Source organism: Chlorocebus sabaeus, chromosome 22, assembly GCF_047675955.1.
Source record: "Chlorocebus sabaeus isolate Y175 chromosome 22, mChlSab1.0.hap1, whole genome shotgun sequence".
Taxonomy (NCBI): domain Eukaryota; kingdom Metazoa; phylum Chordata; class Mammalia; order Primates; family Cercopithecidae; genus Chlorocebus; species Chlorocebus sabaeus.
This window is the reverse complement of record NC_132925.1, coordinates 75,346,144-75,368,359: the sequence shown is the minus strand read 5'-3', so window position 1 is coordinate 75,368,359 and position 22,216 is coordinate 75,346,144. Positions and strand designations below refer to the sequence as shown.

The window sequence follows — 22,216 nt, the reverse complement described above, 5'->3', positions numbered from 1 at the left end:
GAGAAAATATCTAAATTTAGACATGCCTTTTACTTACTAAATTTGTAAAGGCATTCATCCATAATACAGTTTCAATTTTTTTTATTTAAAAGTTTTTGATTCATCTCTTAATTACTTCAACCATTTATTGTACCTTTTCCCCAGGGCTTTTTTTTTTAAATAGGTTCAGGAGGTACACATGCAGGTCTGTTACATGCATATATTGCACAACGGTGAGGTTTGGGCTTCTAAGGTGCCTGTCACCTGAATAGTGAACATTATACCCAACAGATATTTCTTCAATCCTCCCCCATCCAGCCCTCCCCCTTTTAGGATTCCCCTGTGTCTATTACTATATCTCCATCTCCCCAGGGCTTTTAAACATCATCTATCTCATATACCATTGTCCCATGATGATTTGGATCTAGTTTTGAAGATGCTCTAGGCTGTCACCAGGATCTCTCTATTCCTGATGCAGTACCATACTATTTTGATTTCTGTAGGCTCACCCTGTATTTTACAATTAATCTCTCATAAATCTTTAGACATTTTCATATACCTTTGCTGGTTCTATTATATTTTCCATCTGATGAAAGATCCTAAAGATCATTTATTAAACTCCATAGTCTCTAAGTAATAGTGAAGAAGAGGAGGTGAAGAACATACTAAAGCTCAAGACAAACAAACAAACTCTCCTTCCAACCCAAACTCCTAGCCTTCAACACGTACCTATTGTTTAACTATAATCTAAACGACTTTGTGATAGGAAAGCTTGTGGACTGCTGAACTGAACAGTCATTTAATCATTTAAGCCATATATGTTTATCTGTTTATTTGGTCTCTCCGATGTGACTGTTAGGTCTTGGAGGGCTGGGCTCGGGTTTGGACCAGTGGTTCTCAAACTGTGGTCCTGGACCAGCAGCAACACCTGGGAACTTATGGAAATGCAAATTCTAAGCCCTAACTAAGAATTAATAAATGGGAAACTCTGAAGATGGAGAGAAACCCTCCAAGTGCTTCTAGTGTATAATAATGTGTTAAAAAACCACTGATTTCGGGTCTATACTACCCATCCAGACCCAGGTGTATTACATGAGCTGGAAGTCTGTGGTCAGAGTCCTAAGATCTAACGTTAGTTTCAACACCAACTAGCTGTGTGACCAAGATGACACAGGGAAGTACAGGCATGCCACAGCTTATCACACTTTCCTTTATGCACTTTGCAAATACTGCATTTTTCACAAATTGAAGGTATGGGGCAACCCTTTGTCAAGTAAGTCTAACAGTGCTGTTTTTCCAACAGGATGTGTTCACTTCATGTCTCTGTGTCACATTTTGTTAATTCTTGAACTCTTTCAGATCTTTTCATTAATATTATATCTGTTATGGTGATTTGTGACCAGTAATCTTTGATGTTACTATTGTAGTTGTTTTGGGGAGCCACAAACTCTGCCCATATAAGATGGCAAATATAATTAGTAAATGTGTGTGTTTTGACTGCTCCACAGACCAGCCATTCCCCATCTCGCTCCCATCTCCTCAGGCCTCCCTATTCCCTGAGACACAATAAGATCAAGATTAAGCCAATTAAAAACCCTCCGGTGGCCTCCATGTGTTCAAGTGAAAGGAAGGTTGCACTTCTCTTACTTTAAATTAAAAGCTAGAAATGATTAAGCTTAGTGAGGAAGGAATGTCAAAAGTCGTGATAGACCAAAAGTAGGCCTCTTATGCCAAAGAGCTAAGTTTTGAATGCAACAGAAAAGTCCTTAAAAGAAATTTAAAATACTACTCCAGGGAACACACAAATGATGAGAAAGCCAAACGGCTTTATGGCTGATATAGAGAAAGCGTTGAGTGGTCTGGATAGAAGAGCAAACCAGCCACAACATTCCTTTAAGCCAAAGCCTAATCCAGGGCAAGGCCCCAACTCTCTTCAAATCTGTGAAGGCTGAGAGAGGTGAAAGAGCTGCAGAAGAAAAGTTTGAAGCTAGCAGAAGTTGCTTCACGAGGCTTACAGAAAGAAGCCATCTCTATAACATACAAGTGTAAGGTGAAGCAGCAAATCCTGATGGAGAAGCTGCAGCGAGTTATCCAGAAGGTCTAGCTATGATCATTGATGAAGGTGGCTACACAAAACAACAGATTTTCAATGTAAATGAAACAGCCTTCTATTGGAAGAAGATGCCGTCTAAGACTTTCCTAACTGGAGAGGAGACATCAATGCCTGACTTCAAAGCTTCAAAGGACCAGCTGACTCTCTTGTTAGGGGCTAATGCAGCTGATGACTTTGAGTCCAACTCTCACTGACCATTCCAAAAATCTTAGGGCTCTTAAGAATGCTATTCTACCTGTGCTCTATAAATAGAACAACAAAGCCTGAATGACAGCACATCTGTTTACAGCATGGTTGACTGAATATTTTAAGCCCACTGTTGAGAACAATTGCTCAGAAAAAAGATTCCTTTCAAAATATTACTGCTCATTGACAATGCACCTGGTCACCCAAGAGCTCTGATGAAGATGTACAAGGAGATGAATGTGTTTCCATGCCTCTTAACACAGCATGCATTCTGTAGCCCATGGATCAAGGAGTCATTTTGACTTTCAAGTCTATTACTTAAGAACTATATCTCATAAGACTACAGCTGCTATAGTGATTCTTCTGAAGGATCTGGGCAAGGCGAATTAAAAATCCTCTGGAAAAGATTCACCATTCTAGATGCCATTAAGAACATTTGTGATTCATGGGAGAAGGTCAAAATATCAACATCAGCAGGAATTTGGAAGAAACTAATTCCAACCACAGATGACTTTGAGGGGTTCAAAACTTCAGTGGAGGAAGGAACTGCAGATGTGGTAGAAATACCAAGAGAAATAGAATTAGAAGGGAACCTAAAGATGTGACTGATTTGCTGCAATCTCATGATCAAACTTGATGGATGAGGATTTGTTTATTATAGATAAGAAAAACAAAAGTGGTTTCTTGAGATGGAATGTACTCTTTGTGAAGATGTTGTGAACACTGTTGCACTGACAACAAAGGATTTAGAATATTACATAAATGCCGTTGATAAAGCAGCAGCACGGTTAGAGATGACTGACTCTAATTTTGAAAGAAATTCTGTAGGTTAAATGCTATCAAACAGCATTGCATGCTACAGAGAAAACTGTTGCAAAAGGAAGAGTCAACTGATGTGGCAAACTTCATTGTTGTCTTATTTTTAGAAATTGTCACAGCTACCCCAACCTTCAGCAACTACTACACAGATCAGTCAGCAGCCACCAATACCCAAGCAAGACCCTCCACCAGCAAAAAGGTTACAATCTGCTGAAGGTACAAATGATCATTAACATTTTTAGCAATAACATTTTCATTTTATTTTATTTGTTGGAGATAGGGTCTCACTTGGTTACCCAGGCTAGAGTGGGGTGGTGCCATCTTGGTTCACTGCAACCTCCGCCCAGGCTCCAGTGATTTTCCCATCTCAGCCTCCCCACTAGCTGGGAGTACAGGTGCATGCCACCACGCCTGGCTAATTTCGTGTGTGTGTGTGCGTGTGTGTGTGTGTGTATTTTTGTAGAGATGGGGTTTTGCCATGTTTCCAGGCTGGTCTCAAACTCCTGAGCTCAAGTAATCCTCCTGCCTCAGCCTCCCAAAATGCTGGGATTACAGGCATGAGTCACTGCATCGAGCCAAATTTTTAAATTAAGGTATGCACATTGTTTTTTTAAGACATAATGCTATTGCACACTTAACAGACTACAGCATAGTGTAAACATAACTTTTATCCATACTGGAAAACCAAAATATGTGTGTGACTCGCTTTATTGCAACATTGCCTTTACTGCAGTGGTTTGAAACCAAACCCTCAACATCTCTGAGGTATGCCTGTCACTTAAATTTGCAACATCCCCTTCCTCATGAGAACAATATGAATATTGGTGTCCATCTCATAAACAGTTTTAATAATTACTTAGAATATAATATTCCTGGCACATTGTAAATGTTTAATGTTTAGTCAATATGATGATAATAAACTCAGAAGTTATTTTTATTTTGTTTCAGATAATTTACTCTGCTAATGTGGATCCTTTCACATTGGATCTAAAAGAAATCAGAGAGTAGGGTAGTACAATTAACATATTTTTCTGGTTTTGTTGACAGAGAATAAAGGGGTAGAGTCAGCAATCTCTGGCAGGATTTTGTGAGTTGGGACCCATTCCTAAAATTGCTAAGAATTTCCTTTCCTAAGGATGCCTATTTTTCCCTTTGAAAATCAATTATATAACATAGACAATAATTAAAAGGCCCCAGGGTCAAAAGCTCTTCCCACAAATAACTGTCCACACACTATTAGTTCATTTCCTTTACACTCCCCTGGCAAGGCCCAGCAAAAGCTAAAAGAAGATGGATGGACTTTGTAGGGTGACCCAAGGGTCAACTGATTCAGGGAGCTGAACTCATCAATACAGACAGCAAATTCCATCACAGAATCCCATCCACTATTAGTAGCATGTATTTGGTTGGTAAAAAAGTAACTGTGGCTTTTGCCATTACTTTTAATGGCAAAAAGCTGTAATTACTTTTGCACCAACCAGTACAAACCTTTCCTCTTGCAAGCATCCAACTGTGCCTCGAAAAGTCAAGTACAGCATATTTCTCATAAAGTTGCCCCAAAGTCAAGGTCAGCCCTTTCTTGTCACAGTGGTTTTACAAATAACACATTTAGAACACAAATACCTAATGCATGCGGGGCTTCAAACCTAAATGAAAGGTTGATGGGTGCAGCAAACCATCATGGCACATGTATACCTAGGTAACAAACCTGCACATTCTATACATGTATCCCAGAACTTAAAGTATAACAAATTTTAAAAAATAATATAAAACTGCATATGCTTTATTATGAAAACTATTGTGGTGGATTAAATGGTGCCCTCTCAAAAGATATGTCTACCTCTAAATGTGACCTTATTTGGAAAAAGGATCTTCGCAGATGTAATTAAGAATCTTAAGATGAGATCGTCCTGGGCTAGGGTAGGCCTAAATCCAATGATAGGTCCTTATAAGAGAAGGGAAGGGAAATGGAATATACAGGCAGAATGGTATGTGATGATGGAGGCAGACACAGAAGTGATGCATCCACAAGCCAAGAACACCAAGGATTGCCAGCAGCCACTGGAGGCTCGGAGAGAGGCACAGAACCGTCTCCCTCAGAGCCTCCAGAGGGAACCAACCCTGATGACACCTTGACTTTGGACTTCTAGTCTCCAGAAAAACAGACTAGAAGGAAATCACAGACTAGTGCTAAGTGTACTGGTGATTGGATTACAAAGTTGTGCTTGTTTTTTTCATAAATCACTTGACTTTGCTGCATTTTCCTGTCTAAACTGCATATTTATCATCCAACAATTTGATCAAAATTAATTTAGAATAAGAAACAAACCTGCCTTTAAAAAGTTTTTATCAAGGAGACCCTGAGGACTACTAGAGGGTAGAGGAGAAAAAGGAGGGCAAAGGCTGAAAAACTACCTATTGGGTACCATGCCCACTACAGGGATGATGGGATCATGCGTACCCCAAACTTCAGCATCATGCAATATATCCATGTAACAAATCTGCACATATACCCCTTGAATCTAAAAGAAAAGTTGAATTTTTTGGGGGGAAAAAACCCAAACTTTTAAATAAAGATCCAAAATACTTCTAATATTAAACATTGAAATAAAATGGAAGCTATGCATACATTTAAGAAAGGTTAATAAAAAAGATTAAAAAAAAAAAGATAATTAAAGAAAGGTAAGTATGGTAAGTATTTACCCAGTTTGTGGCGAGTCAGTTGAGTGATGGCAGTCATAATGGGTTAAACCAACGATAGGTTAAACCAAGGAATAAATGTTTGCAAATCAAAGGTTGTAAGGAGCACCTCCTACCAACTCAAAGCTCAAAAACAATTTAAAAATACATGGAAGTCTTGCAGGAAAAAAAAATGCTGTTACCACCAAAATTTTACCACAAACAGAAAAAAAAAAAGTTCCACCTCCCAGAACCCAGGAAAACATATTTAATGTGTCCTTCTCTGTGGCGACAAACATGCACCCAAAAATGAAGAACACTTTCCTCAGTTACCTATTGTCTCCAAACTTTTGGCTTCATAAAGATGAGAGGAACTTGTCATTGTGATTTCCAAACAACTCAATAAGTTGCTGGAGGAGTTTCAAAGGCCGAGTCACCAAGGATGCAAATAACAGGGAGTATCCCTGGGTCCCTGATTGTGGAACAAAAGACTTTGGGAAATTATATTATCGGGGTAATTTCATAGCATTGTTGAAGAAAGCAAACACCTGCATTCTTTTAATAAGTCCCCTGGAGGCCTCATTCCTCAGCACTCAAAGTAGCAGAACCCACTCTGGGTGTTAGAGGTACATATAATGAGCCAGTTTTTAAGAATTGTGAAAGCAGTTTCTGCATCACCAAGTAGTGTACCAAACATAAAATCAAATAATGCGCTCATTAAATGCCTTCCAACAGTCAAATGTGCTTGTGTCTGTTTTGCCAATGTGACACCAAAGGTCGCTACATATATTCAAAAGCCTAGGTTCAAAGGCTGGATAACAAACATCTTGTTTATTTTTAGGCTTGTTGACGTATAGTTGGCTGCTGAAAGGAGGTACTGTACATTCCCTCCCTTGACTGATCCCTTTTGTAGAGTTTTCCTCCAGGAATCATTATGCAAATGGCATTTTTAAAGCTGCCCTCCCCCTACACAAGCTCTCCCAGGCAGCCCAATTTACACCAAAGTTTTTAACAAGCTGAATGGAGCCCAATTTAATGTAGTCACATCTGATTAGAAAACTGCAAGTGGCCTCCTAAGGAACGGGAAGTCACGTTGCACTCGATTCCATTTTTCTCAAGGTGGCACCTTTTGGACCCCCCAGTAAGCTCAACCCCACAACCTCTAATTTGAAGGAGTTTCCCTTTTAAGAATCTTGCCCCAAATAAACCAACTAGTCCAGGGTTCTTCAGACATTTTGTTCTATTTTAGACACTAGTCAGATCTCATCCCCAGGCCATAGAGAATATAAAACTGTTTTCCCCAAGGTACAGGTTTATATTTAGACCAGAAGAATCAAATGCCAGAGCTAAACACTCTCTGGGTTCAAGAGCTTGTAATCTGTAGCCTCAAAGATCTGACTTCAAATCCTGATTCCATTACTTATTGACCAATGTGAACGAGTGCATGCTACCTAACCTCCCTGCAGCCCCATATTTAAAAAGTGGAAGATAAAAGACATGCCTCAGGAAACTGTTTTGAGTAGGAAATGAAGTGATTCCTGAAAGAAACCAAGCACACAGCAGGCCCTCAATAGTGTCTGCTCCTCCTCTACTGCATCTTCCAGAAAGGGAGGGCTTAGCTGCTGAGAGGACTTGCTTAGGGCAGCTGCCCCTGCCAGGTAGTGACTTTATGCTACCCCACCATTCATTTCATCCTTCCAGTCATGACACTCACTCACTGGTTTCTTTCAAATCAGTAGTCACAAAATCTGATGTCTGCAGTGGCCAACCAGTAATGTAAATCAGCAAGGCAGGCCAGGTGTAAGACAATAGGGAATGGTGGAAACTGAAAAAGTTGAACACATGTTTCATCTTAAAGGAAAAGAATATTAGACTAGTTTTGCCAGATATTACCATCTTTCCAGAGAAAGCCCAAATCTGAGTTTTTACACAATATCTTAAATGTTGGCAACTGGTTTAAAATTTAAATCCTGTGCAATGCTAACAAAATATACCTACAGGTCAGATCTAAACTCAGGAGTTTCCAGAGATCCCAGGTTCAAATTTTATATAAATATCCATGTTTCTCATGCTTCAGAAGAGGGAGCTTCTACTTAGGGACTTGTGATCATGTAAATGGAAATGTTTAATGTGGCACAACAGGAACCAAAAACAATTCATACTTATTAAGCAGGCTGGGGGAAACTGATTAAGTATTGCCTTGATGACATGTTTTCATTACAGACATGAATTTCCATTGTCCAGTTGGTGGGTTGCAGGGTCTAAAAAAGGCCCGTTTTTATGTACTGCCCCAGAGGCAGAGTTTGAAAGTTATCTTTCTGTTATAGTTTGCAAACTGTTTTTATAAATATCATATGCACAATTCACTTAGGCAAAATGAGTGTGAGGTTGTAGGGTCCAATTCTATCAAACTCCATTTCACCCAAAGTGAGTGTCTAACATGTAATATGAATCTATTATTCCATCAGAAGTCTCATTCCTTTGGAACCTAAAGTGCTATACAAGGAGGCCCTCCATTCTATTTCTTCTAAGTTTAGGCCATGAGACAAGAATCATCACTCCCGTTCACCAAATGAAAGGCTTTTACTCATGATGGGTGATATGGTTTGGCTTTGTTCCCAACCAAATCTCATCTTGAATTCCCACATGTTGTGGGAGGGCTCTAGTGGAAGGTCATTAAATCATGGGGGCAGGTCCTTCCCATGCCGTTCGGATGATAATGAATAAGTCTCATGAGATCTGATGGTTTAAAAAGGGAAGTTTCCCTGCACAAGCTCTCTTCTCTTGTCTGCTGCCATGTAAGACATGACTTTTACCTTCTGCCATGATTGTGAGTCTTCCCCAGTCATGTGGAACTATAAGTCCATTAAACCTCTTTCTTTTGTAACTTGCCCAGTCTCGGTCCTGGTGCAGTGGCTCACATCTGTAATCCCAGCACTTTGGGAGGCCAAGGCAGGTGGATCACTTGAGGTCAGGAGTTTGACACCAGCCTGGCCAACATGGTGAAACCCCATCTCTACTAAAAATACAAAAATTAGCTGAGCATGGTGGCACACACCTGTAATCCCACCTACTTGGGAGACTGAGGCAGGAGAATCACTTGAACCCAGGAGGCAGAGGCTGCAGTGAGCCAAGATCACACCACTGCACTCCAGCCTGGGTGATAGAGCACAACTCAGTCAAAAAACAACAAAAAATTGCCCACTCTTGGGTATGTCTATATCAGCAGTATGAAAACAGACTAATGCAGTAAATTGGTACCAGTACAGTGGGACACTGCTGAAAAGATACCTGAAAATGTGGAAGCAACTTTGGAACTTGGTAACAGGCAGAGGTTGGAACAGTTTGGAGGAAGACAGGAAAATGCGGGAAAGTCAGCAATTTGTTGAATGGCTTTGCCTAAAATGCTGACATCGATATGGACAATAAGGTCCAGGCTGAGGTGGTCTCAGATGGAAATGAGGAACTTGTTGGGAACTGGAGCAAAGGTGACTCTTGTTATGTTTTAGCAAAGAGACTGAAGGCATTTTGCCTCTGCCCTAGAGATCTGTGGAACTTTCAACTTGAGAGAGATGATTGAGGGTATCTGGAAGAAGAAATTTCTAAGTAGCAAAACATTCAAGAGGCGACTTGGGTGCTGTTAAAGGCATTCCGTTTCAAAAGGGAAATGGAGCATAAAAGGAAAATTTGCAGCCTGACAATGCACTAAAAAAGAAAATCCCATTTTCTGAGGGGAAATTCAAGCCGGCTGCAGAAATTTGCATAAGTAAGAAGGAGCTGAATGTTAATCACCAAGACGAAGGGGAAAATATCTCCAGAGACCTTTGCAGCAGCCCCTCCCATTACAGGTCAGGAGGTTTTGGAGGAAAAAATGGGTTTGCGGGCTGGGCCCAGAGTTTCCATATTGTGTGCAGTCTAGGAACTTAGTGCCCTTCATCCCAGCTGCTCCAGCCATGACTAAAAGGGGCTAAGGTACAGCCTGGGCTGTGGCTTCAAAGGGTGGAAGCCCCAAGCCTTGGCAGCTTTCATGTGGTGTTGAGCCTGAGGGTACACAGAAGTCAAGAACTGAGGTTTGGGAACCTCCGCCTAGATTTCAGAGGATGTAATGGAAATACCTGGATGCCAGGGCAGAAGTTTGCTTCAGGGACAGGGCTCTCATGGAGAACCCCTGCTGGGGCAATGCAAAAAGAAAATGTGGGGTTGGAGCCCCCACATAGAGTCCCTACTGGGGCACTGCCTACTGGAATTGTGAGAAGAGGCCCACCTTTCTCCAGACCCCAGAATGGTAGATCCACTGATAGCTTGCACTGTGCACCTGGAAAAGGTGTAGACACTGAACACTAGTCTGTGAAAGCAGCCAGGAGCGGGGCTATACCCTGCAAAGCTACAGGGGTGGAGCTGCCCAAGGCCATGGGAGCCTACCTCTTGCATCAGCATGATCCGGATGCAGGACATAAAGTCAAAGGAGACCATTTGGAAGCTTTAAAATTTTACTGCCCTACTGGATTTGGGACTTGCATGGGGCCTACAGCCCCTTTGTTTTTGGCCAATTTCTCCCATTTGGAATGGCTGTATTTACCCAATGCCTGTACCCTCGTTGTATCTAGGAAGTAACTAACCTGCTTTTGATTCTACAGGTTCATAGGTGGAAGGGATTTGCCTTGTCTTGGATGAGACTTTGGACTGTGGACTTTTTAGTTAATGCTGAAATGAGTTAAGACTTTGGAGAACTGTTGCGAAGGCATGATTGGTTCTGAAACGTGAGGACATGAGATTTGGGAGGGGTTGGGGTGGAATGATATGGTTTGGCTGTGTCCCCACCCAAATCCCATCTTGAATTCCCATGTATTGTGGAAGGGACTCAGCGGGAGGTAATTGAATCATGGTGGCAGGTCTTTCCCATGCTGTTCTCTTTATTATTATCATCATCATTATTATTTTTTTGAGATGGAGTCTCACTCTGTTGCCCAGGCTGGAGTGCAATGGCACGATCTCAGCTCACTGCAACCTCCACCTCCTGGGTTCAAGCTGTTCTCCTGCCTCAGTCTTCTGAGTAGCTGGGATTACAGGTGTGGGCCACCATGCCTGGCTCATTTTTGTATTTTTAGTAGAAACGGGGTTCCACCATGTTGGTCAGGCTAGTCTCGAACTCCTGACCTCGTGATATACTTGCCTCGGCCTCCCAAAGTGCTGGGATTACAGGCGTAAGCCACCTCTGTTCTCATAATAGTGAATAAGTCTCACAAGATCGGATGGTTTAAAAAGGGAAGTTTCCCTGCACAAGCTCTCTTCTCTTGTCTGCCACTATGTGAGACGTGACTTTCACCTCCTGCCGTGATTGTGAGGCTTCCCCAGTCACACAGAACTGTAAGTCCATTAAACTTCTTTCTTTTGTCAATTGCCTAGTCTGGTGTATGTCTTTATTAGCAGTGTAAAAATGGACTAATACAGTGGGGAAGTAACTTGTTATCGATTACATAACCTACAATTTCCAGGACCTTGAACCCAGATATTCTTCCTCCACATGTGCCCTGTCTTTATTAAACCCTCTTGAAACCACAAACATATATCAACCCCAGGTTACAGGTCATGAAAAGTGGGAGGCACATTACATGCATTCCCCCACCACAACCTCATGAGACAAGTAGTAGTATCCCCATTTTTCTGATGAGAAAAATCAAGGCTCAAAAATATTAAGTCACTTGCCCAAGGCTATTTAGCTAGTAAGAGACAAAGCCAAATCTACAATTCCAACAATGTCTTCAAAGCCAGTCCCTTTAACCACTCAGCTATAATCCTTTCATATAAACCCTTACAAGCTTCATAGAAGTTTCTGTGACCCTGGCTAGAAATATACATTTCCCGCAGAGATCATACCCCTAGGACTCTCCCATACACAGGCAGGTTCAATCCCTTTGATCTCAAAAAGCTCAAGATCTGGAAGTCATTCCCATTAGGGAATGCTTCCTCTCTCCATAGGGAAATCCCTCTGGGGTACTCATTAATCACATAGTTAAAGGGTGACCTTTGAGTTTTTTGAACCAAGAGACCACAAAATAACAAACTTATTAGGCTCTCCCTCATCCCAACAACCTTAAACTACAGAGGCATCAGGAGGAATGACAACCTTTCAACAGAATGTGGGTATCGCTTTCATGGTTAAAAACAAATAAAATTTATTTTGAACAAAAGACGATTGACATCAATGCTCTGTATTTTCTCAGTAGTCATCAGGCACAAATTGTCACTCAGGGTGATTAAACAAGGATTAATTACCAGGTTGCTATACAAGTTGAGATGTTTCAAAGTTTCAGCCCAAAGAGCACATAAATGTACTCAAATTTTTAAAAGAATGGGGGTGCAAATTGGCACCATCTTTTCGAAGGACAATTTGGCAAGAGCACTTAAAATTTTAAATGTTACCTCCTCTCACCTAGTAATTCCAATTATACCACAGAAACATAAAATTGGGTAAAACTACACAGGCATGCTGTAGCATGAGAAAAGCTATCATTATATGATATATAATTGGGAACAATGGAAAACAGAGTGGTCATGAAGGGAGAAATTTTGACTTAATCATAATCCATACAATGGATTCTGAAAACTAATAAATATATTAGATGCTTTTGGCTATTATATACTGACATGGAAAAATGTCCAGAAAGTATTTCTCAGTTTGAAAAAAGTAAGCTATAAAAGATAACATGTAGGATGTGTATTTTCTGTTAAAGCAATATTAATAAATAATCTGAATGAACCTAAGGAAATAAATACCAGACTATAAACAACATATATCTGTAGCTTAGAGGAGAGCAAACTGATTCTGTATAGAGCCAGATAGTAAATACTTTCAGTTTTGCAGGCCATAAGGGCCGTCTCAACTACTCTGCTACTGCAAAAGCAGCCTCAGATGTTACTAGATGAACAGGCACGGCTGTGTTCCAATGAAACTTTATTTATGGACTCTGAAATTGAAATTTTGTATCATTTTTACACGCTACAAAAATGTTACTCTTCTTTTGAATTTTTTTTCAGCGATTTAAAAATGTGAAAACCATTCTTAGCTAGTAGGCCATACCAAACAGGTAGCAGGCTAATTTTGTCCCACAGGCTGCAGCTTGCCAACCCCTGGTCTAGAAGGTATGAAAAAGAAGGGGTTTCCCCTCTATGATATGTATTTTTCATATGTGCAAACGTGTGAGATAGTTTAATATCTTTAAAATAGTTATGTCTATTTCCAAAAACAGGTAATACAGATATACCGGCATAAACTGATGTATTTCCCGCAGAAAAAAAAACCCTGTAAGGTATTTCAACTTCTTTCAGGTGTATTATTAAATGCCAATGACATTAAGTGAGCCAACCTGCAACCTTCTTATCAGTTAAGTATCTTTCCCTGCCTTGATGTTAGGTATAACTCAATCTACGCTTTCCCCCACCCCCACCCCCCAGAACGCCTCTCCTTGTTTTCCCATTTTTTGGCATGTCAGTGACTGAGGCAGAGTGTTTTTCCTCTCCAAGCAAAATAATCAGTGGGAACCCATTTCTTAGCCAAATTACAATCCATTAAAGGAAACCAGGCCGGCATCACCCCGAATTGCTGCCTCAGTCATCAATCAACACAATCGCCCAGGCAACTAAGGAGGGAGACTTTTCAAGGCACAGTCTTGGCTAGCCCAGCAAGCGCTGCCTCTGGAGCAACTGCATCCCGGCCAAAGCATCCCGGCTGGAAAGGCTGCCGTTGTCTGGAGACAAACAGCTCTGCATAATTATAACGATCTCACAACACTCCCCCTGCACTGGGCATTCCGTGTCAGTTGCCCATGAAAGTGGGACTCCAGGAGGCTTGTTAGGAAAGCCCGTCTTTTAATGCTCAAGTTGAATCTACATTTATCAGTAAAGCTGGAACGTTAAAGGGATTACAAGGGGCTTAGAATCCACTGGAGGTTCATTGATCCTGTCTTGCAAGCCTCATCTCCACATGCCCTTTAGAAAATGCTTTGGTCTGTTCCCTAGCTCTTTGGTTGCCTTTGATTTTACCATCATTCTCATCTAGGTTGGAGGGGGTGTTTCCTCTAGCCCTGATTCCAAAAGATTCTCAGATCCCTTTATTCTAAACTAAAATAAGCTATTTGCATGTTGCCCTAGATAGTGGTATAGACCAGGGGTCAGCAAATATTTTCTATAAAGATCCAGATACTAAATATTTTAGGTTTTCTGGGCCATACAATCTCAGCTGCAGCTACTCAAGTCTGCCACTGTAGCACAAAAACCTGTTCATTCAGGATTTGCAAGCTCCAATCACTTCCAGTCCCTGACAGGTAACCTACATATTTGAGCCATAGATAAGATGTAAGTAAATGAGTATGACTTTATTCAGATAACACTTTTTTCTGGGTGCCAAAATCTGAATTTCATATAATTTTCATATGTTGTGAAATATTCTTCTTTTGATTTTTTTCCCCAACCATCTAAAAATGTAACTCATGAGCCATACAAAACAGGAAAAGGGTCACATTTGGCCAGCAGGCTGTATTTTACTGATGCCAATCTAAACTAAACCTTTGCTATTCAAAGTGTTGGTCCCCCAACCAGCTTCACGGCATCATCTTAAAGCTTGGTAGAAATGGAAAATCTCAGGCCCCACCTCAAATCTATAGAATCAGAATCTGAATTTTGAACAAAAGCCCCCAGTAATTTGTATGCAAGTTTGAGAAGTCCTGGCCCAGAACACAGACTTTTGAAGTCAGATGGGGACACAATCCCATTAAGCAGTTGGCTGTGTAACCATAGGCAAATTACTTAACTCCTCTGAGACTCAGTTTCCTTACCCGTTAAAATGGATGTAAATAACTGCACTTACCTTCTAGGGCTGTCATGAATGATAAGGTAGAAAAGATGTAAAACACTTTCCTGGCATTGTCAAGCTTTAAAATGGTAGCTGATAGAGAAAGCTTACTTTCTCTTTGGGGGAGATGAGATTGCTCATTCAGGATTTGCAAGCTTCAATCACTTCCAGTCCCTGACAGGTAACCTAAATATTTGAAGAGTTCCCTGAACTCAACTAGATTGCTGGAGAGTATGGTGAGCTGTGGTCACGCCCATCTAAAGGGCAACTACTCAGCTCCTGTCAGACACTGTCAGAAATGCAGGAAAGTATTCCTGATGTTACCTGATCTTTGGATTTTTCAACAGAAGCCAGAAACCTGGGCTTATGTTAGAAAAAGCCTCCTTATTTAATATGTTGTATGGATCAAACAAAACCTATCTGCAAGCTGGATTTGACTCAAGGGCTTTCAGTTTGTGAGCACTACTTTAGAACAAGTAACAAGAATCACAAGAAAATGAGCCAAATTTGGTTTTGGAGCCAAATCCCAGCAGCATTCTCCCTAGCCAGGTGACCTTGGGTTAAGTTACTTAACAACCCTCAGCCTCAGTTTTCTTACCAGGAAAATAATCACATCTATTTTTATAGGATTTAGTGAGGATGAAATTAAAATGTATGTAAAACACGGAAGCACGATCCCGGACAAAGCAAGCACTCGTTCTTATTGCTGATGCTGTTTTGGTATTACCGTAATTATTACTATTATTATTCATCAGTTCTTGGCATGTAGATAAGCAAATCTTCACTGTAAAAATGGCTATTTTTCTCTCCCTGTTCAAACTGGTTGCAAACAAGCAAGGCCAATTAACCCCCACTCAGAAAGCTATCCTGTAGCAGGGTAAGCTAAGTGCTTAGTTATTAATGATTTTGTTCTGGCTGCAGTCCATGAAGATGCCCTAATCTTCCTTAATGAAAATTCCCTCAGCCGCCCAGCCCAGCAGAGTCTCCCCTAGGCCACCCCGGAGTGATGTTTCTTCCAGGATAGGTCATCTGCGGGAGCACCCTGCAATAGCCACCTTGGCTCCCCAGCTGCCTTCCATCAGGTGGAGGAGAGAGATCCTGCTGGCAATTGTGAGACCTTTGTACTCTGAGACCCATAAATACCTGTCTTGGAGGCTTTTGTTTTTCTGTTTTTGTTCTTTTTAGAAATTCAAAAAAAAAAAAAAAAAAAAACAACCCACATTTGCTACCTAAAGGTGTGGGTGACAACAAAAATGGAAAGAGTGATCACTCAGGAAAATCCCCATAAAATATACACGACTTCAACAGGACCGTGGGCATCTTTCCTGGCACCGAGGAAGACTCGACGTAGGAAAAGCAATTTGCCATACACAATGCTGGGTGTTTTAACTCAGTGCTTCTCAATCTTTAATGCATACAAGCAGCAGCCAGGGATCTTGTTCAAGCTCAGGTTTGGATTGAGGAGGTCTGGGGCGGGCCAGAGACTTTGCATTTCTAACAATCTGTTGCTGGTACCTGCGTCAGGTGCGAATGAGCACGATCCTCTTCCCTTGCTTCATTTAGGTCTCTGTTCAGATGTCACCTTCTCAGAGAATCCTTTCCTCACTAGTTTATCTAAAATGTGATTAGTGGAATAAGGGCAGGAATATTGTTTTGTTCTTTGCTGTGTCACCAGAGTACCAGGTGCAGAGCAAGCCTTCAAATATTTGTTCCTTAGAGAGCTGCCAATTTGACAGGTGAGGAAAATGGAACTCAGGGAACCTAAGTCATTTGCCCAAGGTCACACAGCTTGCTGAAGCCATTGCAAATGCCAGCCTTGCTGTGTCTGGACTTCAAAGCTCCACCATATCAGAGGGAAGCAAAGTTTGTTTACAACACCCTTCCTCCCTAGAACTTTAGTGCCGTCATGCCGGGAGGCAGTAACACAATTCTATCCTGTTTTTAAGAGATGCCTGCTGTGTGGACAAAGTACTGGAAGGGGACCAGGGTGGAAGCAGAGAGACCGGTGAAGGGGATGATGCAGTGAACAAAGGAAACAAGTGATCATCTTAGGGTTCTTTGGCATTTGGGGTGAGGACAGTTCCATTCTCCCTGGGTCAGAGCAAAGGCAGCATTTGGCCTCTGTGTCAGGCCTACCTTTTCTTCCTACCCAGGCCCAACTCTCTCTCCAAGGGGCTCATACTTGCCCCAGTGAGAGGGCTGTAAAGTGGGTTTCAAACTGCCAAAAAGAAGACCGTGCTGTGTAACCCAGAAATAGTTATCTCTCTTCTCCAAAAGGTCACCCAAAAGTATGCCAATAGGAAAAGGAGGGGGTAAGAGCAAGGAGCCGCTTCTTTTCCAGCAATGGGTGGAAGTGCCATAAAAACCCTATTCATGAAGCCGAAGTGGTCTTTCTGCTGGGGTAGGGCAATTGCTTCAGCATGAAAATCTGTCAAAGCCTGTTGAAAGGGTCTCTTTCCAAAAGAATAGTTCCATAATTGGGCTGAAAACAAAACACTTGTTTTCCCTTTGCAAAATCACCCAGATTAAAACAGCTTAAAATTCTTCAAAAAGCTGTGATCATGAAGGTCTAGAGTGGCCCTGGACCCCTAGCATCCCCAGATACACTAGTTATGTCTCCTCCTGAGCAGTGGTTGAAGGGATGCTAAAAATCATGAACAAAATTAGCAAGTATTTATGATATGCCTGGGACTGGACAAAGCATGTGTTTTTCAGATCTATTTAATCCCTACAATCACGCTCTGCATTAAATGCCATTATTATGCCCACTTAAGAGTAGGGAAACTGGGAACTAGGGAAAGTAGTGACAGACAGGTGATCAGGGATCACACAGTGAAGGAGAGAAGCCAGGCTACACACCCACCCTGCGCCACTGCCCCACAAAGCCCCTGTTCAGAAGTTGACCCAAGGGCTGCAGAGTAGGTGAGGAAAGGAAAGTTGGAAATCACTTACTCTGCTGTTCATTACTCTGCCTCTCCCACCCCCATTAGAGCACAAGATGCATCAAAAAGGAAGCACTCAGTAGTTTGGTTATGCTGGATTTGGTTTAACAAAATAAGACTTCTACACCTACTCTCATTTTTTCACCCATATTCATATTTGGGACACACAAGGGTCTGGCCTACAGCACACCGATTTGGGCTACCACATCGGTACCACTGATGAATGTCTATGCCTGCCAATTACATATTTATAAGGTCGTCTGCCTTGACTCTGACACAGAAGTTATTAAATGCTCGGGAGCCATAAGGGTTGCGCTCAGTGCCCTGAAACAAAGGCAAAGAGGCTGCCAGACCCATCTGAAGCAGGAACAAAAGCATTTAATTTCTGAAGGAGCTGGTTGGGAGTTTTCTTATAACTGGGTGCCCAACACACATTACAAATGGGGAAAAGTAGAGATGCACTAATGGGGTGGGGGCGTGGAATCAAAGCAGGCTTTTCTGCCTAGCATCCAGAAAAAGCCCTCTTCATAAGCAGCTTGAGTGGTGGAGAAAGGGAGAAAGATGCACTAATCCAAGAGAGAATGTGTTATGATATTGCACAATTTTCTCCTGTCACCAGTTTTTCCTTTTCATGAAGACGCCAGGGAGGATTCACCTCTTGCTTGAAATCAGCAAACTGACAGCTTGTAAGCCTGCACCCCAACTTTTCCCAACCAGAGCCCCAGCAGCCAGATGCACTGGGAGGGCACCCAGCTCCCTTGTCTCCCAAACATAATCATTCCAATCCAAGCTGGGGCTGCCTGGAAGTCAACACTCAAGGCACATTTAATAAGAAACATCTGGCCACCGAAGAGGGTTGACACGGCGCAGGCGGGCAGCAATGGGTCTGTGGTTGGGACCCAGAGTTACAGGCGCTGAATTAAAAACACAATTGGAAAACGCCAGCTAGTCCAGGGAATCCTACACACACAGCACTGTGGCACTTGGCAACACTGTCATGCCCAGGGTGAATTGTTTTGGAGTGAGTTACCTAGACACATAGTGCCAGTGCTAGGGATCCACAGTTTTCACATCAGGGAAACGCAGCCTGAACCCGGCTCTCCTGCATCCCCCAGTGTCTGGCCACCACTTCCACCTCCAATATTTGTAGCAGATGTAGCTCCGCTCTTAAAGAAACAGCCTTTGCATTCTTTCCATGTGACTTACAAGTGAGATTTAAGGCGCGGGGGGAATATATATATATATATATATATATATATATATATAAAACATATTGCATATTTTTTCTTGCTGTAGTGTTGTGCATTTAAGGCTTCCTACCTCCATTTATGCAAGGCGAACCCAGGGCACTGGTCACCACAGGCGTTACATGGTTGGCCTCGCTCTATCCGCCCCAGTCCGGTCAACTTCAAAACAAAAAGAAAACACACGCATGTCTCCACCACGGGGGCTCCCTCCACAGCCCCACTCGTGTCCCAGGCAGGATGGCCTGCCCCTCCCACCCCACCTCCTGTGATTTGAGTCAACTGTTCCTCTTCTGTATGGGGGGCACGGGGCGGGGCGCTGCCAGTGCCCCAGGGGTGGTCTCCCGTCTGCCTGGGGAAGGGTGCGCGGACCCAGGCAGGCTGCCTCTGGCGTGGGCACCACACCACCTAGACATGGCCACGGCTGGGGCTTTGTCTCCCCCAGACACCTTGGTCACGGGTTTCTAAGAAACAAAAGCAAGACCCTTCAGTTCCCTGGAGTCCGCAAGAAGCGAGCATCGCTGGACTGGGCTGGTGCTCCCGGAAAGGGGGCAGCAGAGGACACCCCAAAAGACAGCCTCAAAGTCCAAGTCCCCGCTAGAGCTCCAAGTGGCTGGACGCTGGAGCTTTAGTGCTGGGATTCCGATTTGCCTGGAGGGAGGGGGCTTTCCAGGGATCCCCCAGACTGTGACCCTGAGGGCCACGGTTCGGGTCTCACTGTCGCCCAGCCGGGGGGTCGGAACCTAACCCCTCCCGCGCCTTCGAGCGCTCTCTCGCGCCCTGGACGCGCCCCGCCCGCGGGGCTGGCTTACCTGGGGCCACAGGTGCGCAGCCGCGGGGCGCAGTGGGGCTGCGCGCGGGCGCTCGCGGCCGGCTGGAGGTGCCCGGCGATCGGCCCCGCTCGAGCGGGGGACACTCACCGAGCGGCTGGAGAGTCTTTTCCGGGAGCTCCGGCTGAACATGGCCGGACGCCTCCTGCTCGCAGCGCCGTCCGTCGGTCCGTCCGCACCGCGGCCGGGAGGGCGGGTCGCCTGGGCGGGCACCCTCGGCGGCCGCTGGCCTGGCTGTCTCCGCCTTGCAGCCCCCGGCTCTCTCCGGAGCTCACGCCTACCCCTCCTCCCTTTCCTCTGCCTCTCCCTCCCCGCCCGCAGGTCCCTCCCTCTCTCCCGGCATCCCCCCGCCCTCCCGGGTTCGCCCCGCGGTCCACCGGCTCTTCCCATCCCTCCCCCGCACCCAGCTGGGGCCACTTTCTCCCTTTTCCTGGCTTCCAGGCCCACTGGGCACAACTCCCGGCGCTCACCTGGTCCCGCCCCCGAAGGCTCGTCCCTCACCCTTGTCCCCAGCCTAGGGGCAGGGACCGTTTCACGCCCCCCTGCCGCTGTAGCTGGGGTAGGGGAGTGGAGATGGAAGGATGAGGGTTGAGTTTTTTTAAGGTATAATCCACATACAGTAAATTCACCCTTTTTTAGTGCACAGTTCTGCCAGTTTTGACAAATTCGTACAGACCTGTAACCACCACCACAATCAAGCTATAGAACAGCCCTCTCACCCCCGAAAATGGATTATTTTAAAAGTTTGTACTGTGCCTGGAATCTAGTGTTCATTAGGTGTTGGGAGAGGAAGAGGAAGTGGAGGAGGAGGAATTACGCCCCTATGTAATTGTACAGTGCCTAGAATATAGTAGATGCTCATTAAGTGACTGTTGAATCATTGTATTCAAGCTTTAAAGCCATCACGCCTTTAGTGCCTTTTCTCCCATTACCTTTTCCAACACTTATTAGCTGGTGATCTCCCCAAATTAACCTCTTTGTGCCTCTGTCTCCTTATCAATAATAATTTTTTAAATGATGTAACAAGAGTCCTTATCTCACACCATTGTTGAGAGAGCTGAGTTGGGACATATATAGTTATTATAACAGGCACAAACTAAGGCTTATTAAAGATTAGCTGTCATGGCCAGGCATGGCTCACGCCTGTAATCCCAACACTTTCAGAGGGGGAGGCAGGACAATCTCTTGAGGCCAGGAGTTCCAGACCACCTTGGGCAATCTGACAAGATCCCATCTCTATAAAAAGTAAAAAATTAGCCAGTCATGGTAGTGCGCACTTGTAGTCCTAGCTACTTGGTAAGCTGAGGCAGGAGGATCACTGGAGCTCAGGAGTTTGAAGTTACAGTGAGCTATGATGGCCCCACTGCACTCCAGCCTGGGTGTTAGAACAAGACCCTGTCCTTATAAAATAAATAAAAACAAAGATTAACTGTCAAAGAGGGAAAAACTTAGTAAGTCTGAGAGGTTCAGGTCACATGCCGGCTTATCATTGATGTTTCTACTCAAATATCACCTTCCCTGAGAGAACTTTCCTGGCCCACGCTGTAACATCTCTCACACTAATATGATCTTGCACACACTAATATGATGTGTAGCATACATTGAAATGATCTTGTTTGCTTATTTATTTGTCCTCACCCAAACCCAAGTTGCACAACAGAAAGGACGTTGTCTTCTTGGCCTCAGTTGCCCTAGAACCTGTAACAAAGCCTGCCTCTAGTAGGTTCTCTATAAATATTTCTTGAAAGAAGGCATTCTTCTCATTGTCAAAAAAGAAAACTGTCCAAACTTAGTGTTTTACAGATGAGACACTGAACTTTGATAAGAAAAGGTGTTTGCCTGGAGTGGCACAGCAAATGAGTGGCAAAGCCAAACCACCTACACCCCAAATTCAAAAGAATAGGGGCCACAACTCAGACACACCCAGTGGATCAGTGTCAGCTGATTGTCTTCACTGCCTAGACAGTAAAGTTTGGTTTCGTTTCTAGGCCAGAATTAGGATGAGGCAAAGGCCTTTACTTTGGGAGCAACATGTGCTGGGGTGCTAAGAAACTCAGTAACCAAAATAAACCATGTTTTTATTCAATATTCTAAAGAATCAAAGTTAACACCAAAAAAAAAAAAAAAAAAACTCCATGATGAACAGAATATCATTTTAAATAAAGACAGGATTCTTCCCTATACTTATATAACCCTGCCTCACTCACCTCACCTTAATCCTGGCCCTGGTAAAAATGTTCCAAAACTCAGGGACATTAAGGATAGATTTCCTTATATTGCTTTATCTAAGTTACTCACCACCCATTATCACCATTAGATGATATACCCATAGAGGGTAAAGGCCCCGGCTTTTTTATCTCTTCATTAGCCCAGGCTTAGCACAGCATCTGACTCATTTCAAATGTTCAACAAACATTTGTTAAACAACTAAATCTAAGGCAGTAGATTAGGCAGGGGGAGGGGGAAGGGATGTTAGCAATCACAGCCAGAGATTGTAGTCAGTAACAGGGCCAGATGCTCACCTGGCTTTCTCAGCAGAGCACCACACACCCAGCTCTATATTGCTTGCGGCC

The 22,216-nt window shown here is 43.4% G+C and overlaps 1 protein-coding gene across 2 annotated transcripts in view; it reads right to left on the bottom strand.

Moving 5' to 3' along the window:
- The window catches only part of PRICKLE2 (prickle planar cell polarity protein 2), a 354,501-nt gene extending 334,620 nt beyond the window's left edge, over positions 1 to 19,881 (bottom strand). The window contains exons 1-2 of one of the 2 annotated variants that reach the window (XM_007984889.3): positions 19,734 to 19,881; positions 18,890 to 18,975 (exon numbers count right to left, since the gene is read on the bottom strand). In XM_007984889.3, coding sequence (XP_007983080.2) covers positions 18,890 to 18,975; positions 19,734 to 19,775 — 128 coding nt within the window. In that variant the 5' untranslated portion in view covers positions 19,776 to 19,881. Of the gene's footprint in view, positions 1 to 18,889; positions 18,976 to 19,625; positions 19,643 to 19,733 lie in introns of those variants that run through there. The other variant, XM_007984888.3, reaches the window with a different exon arrangement.
- Positions 19,882 to 22,216: the final 2,335 nt, after the last annotated feature.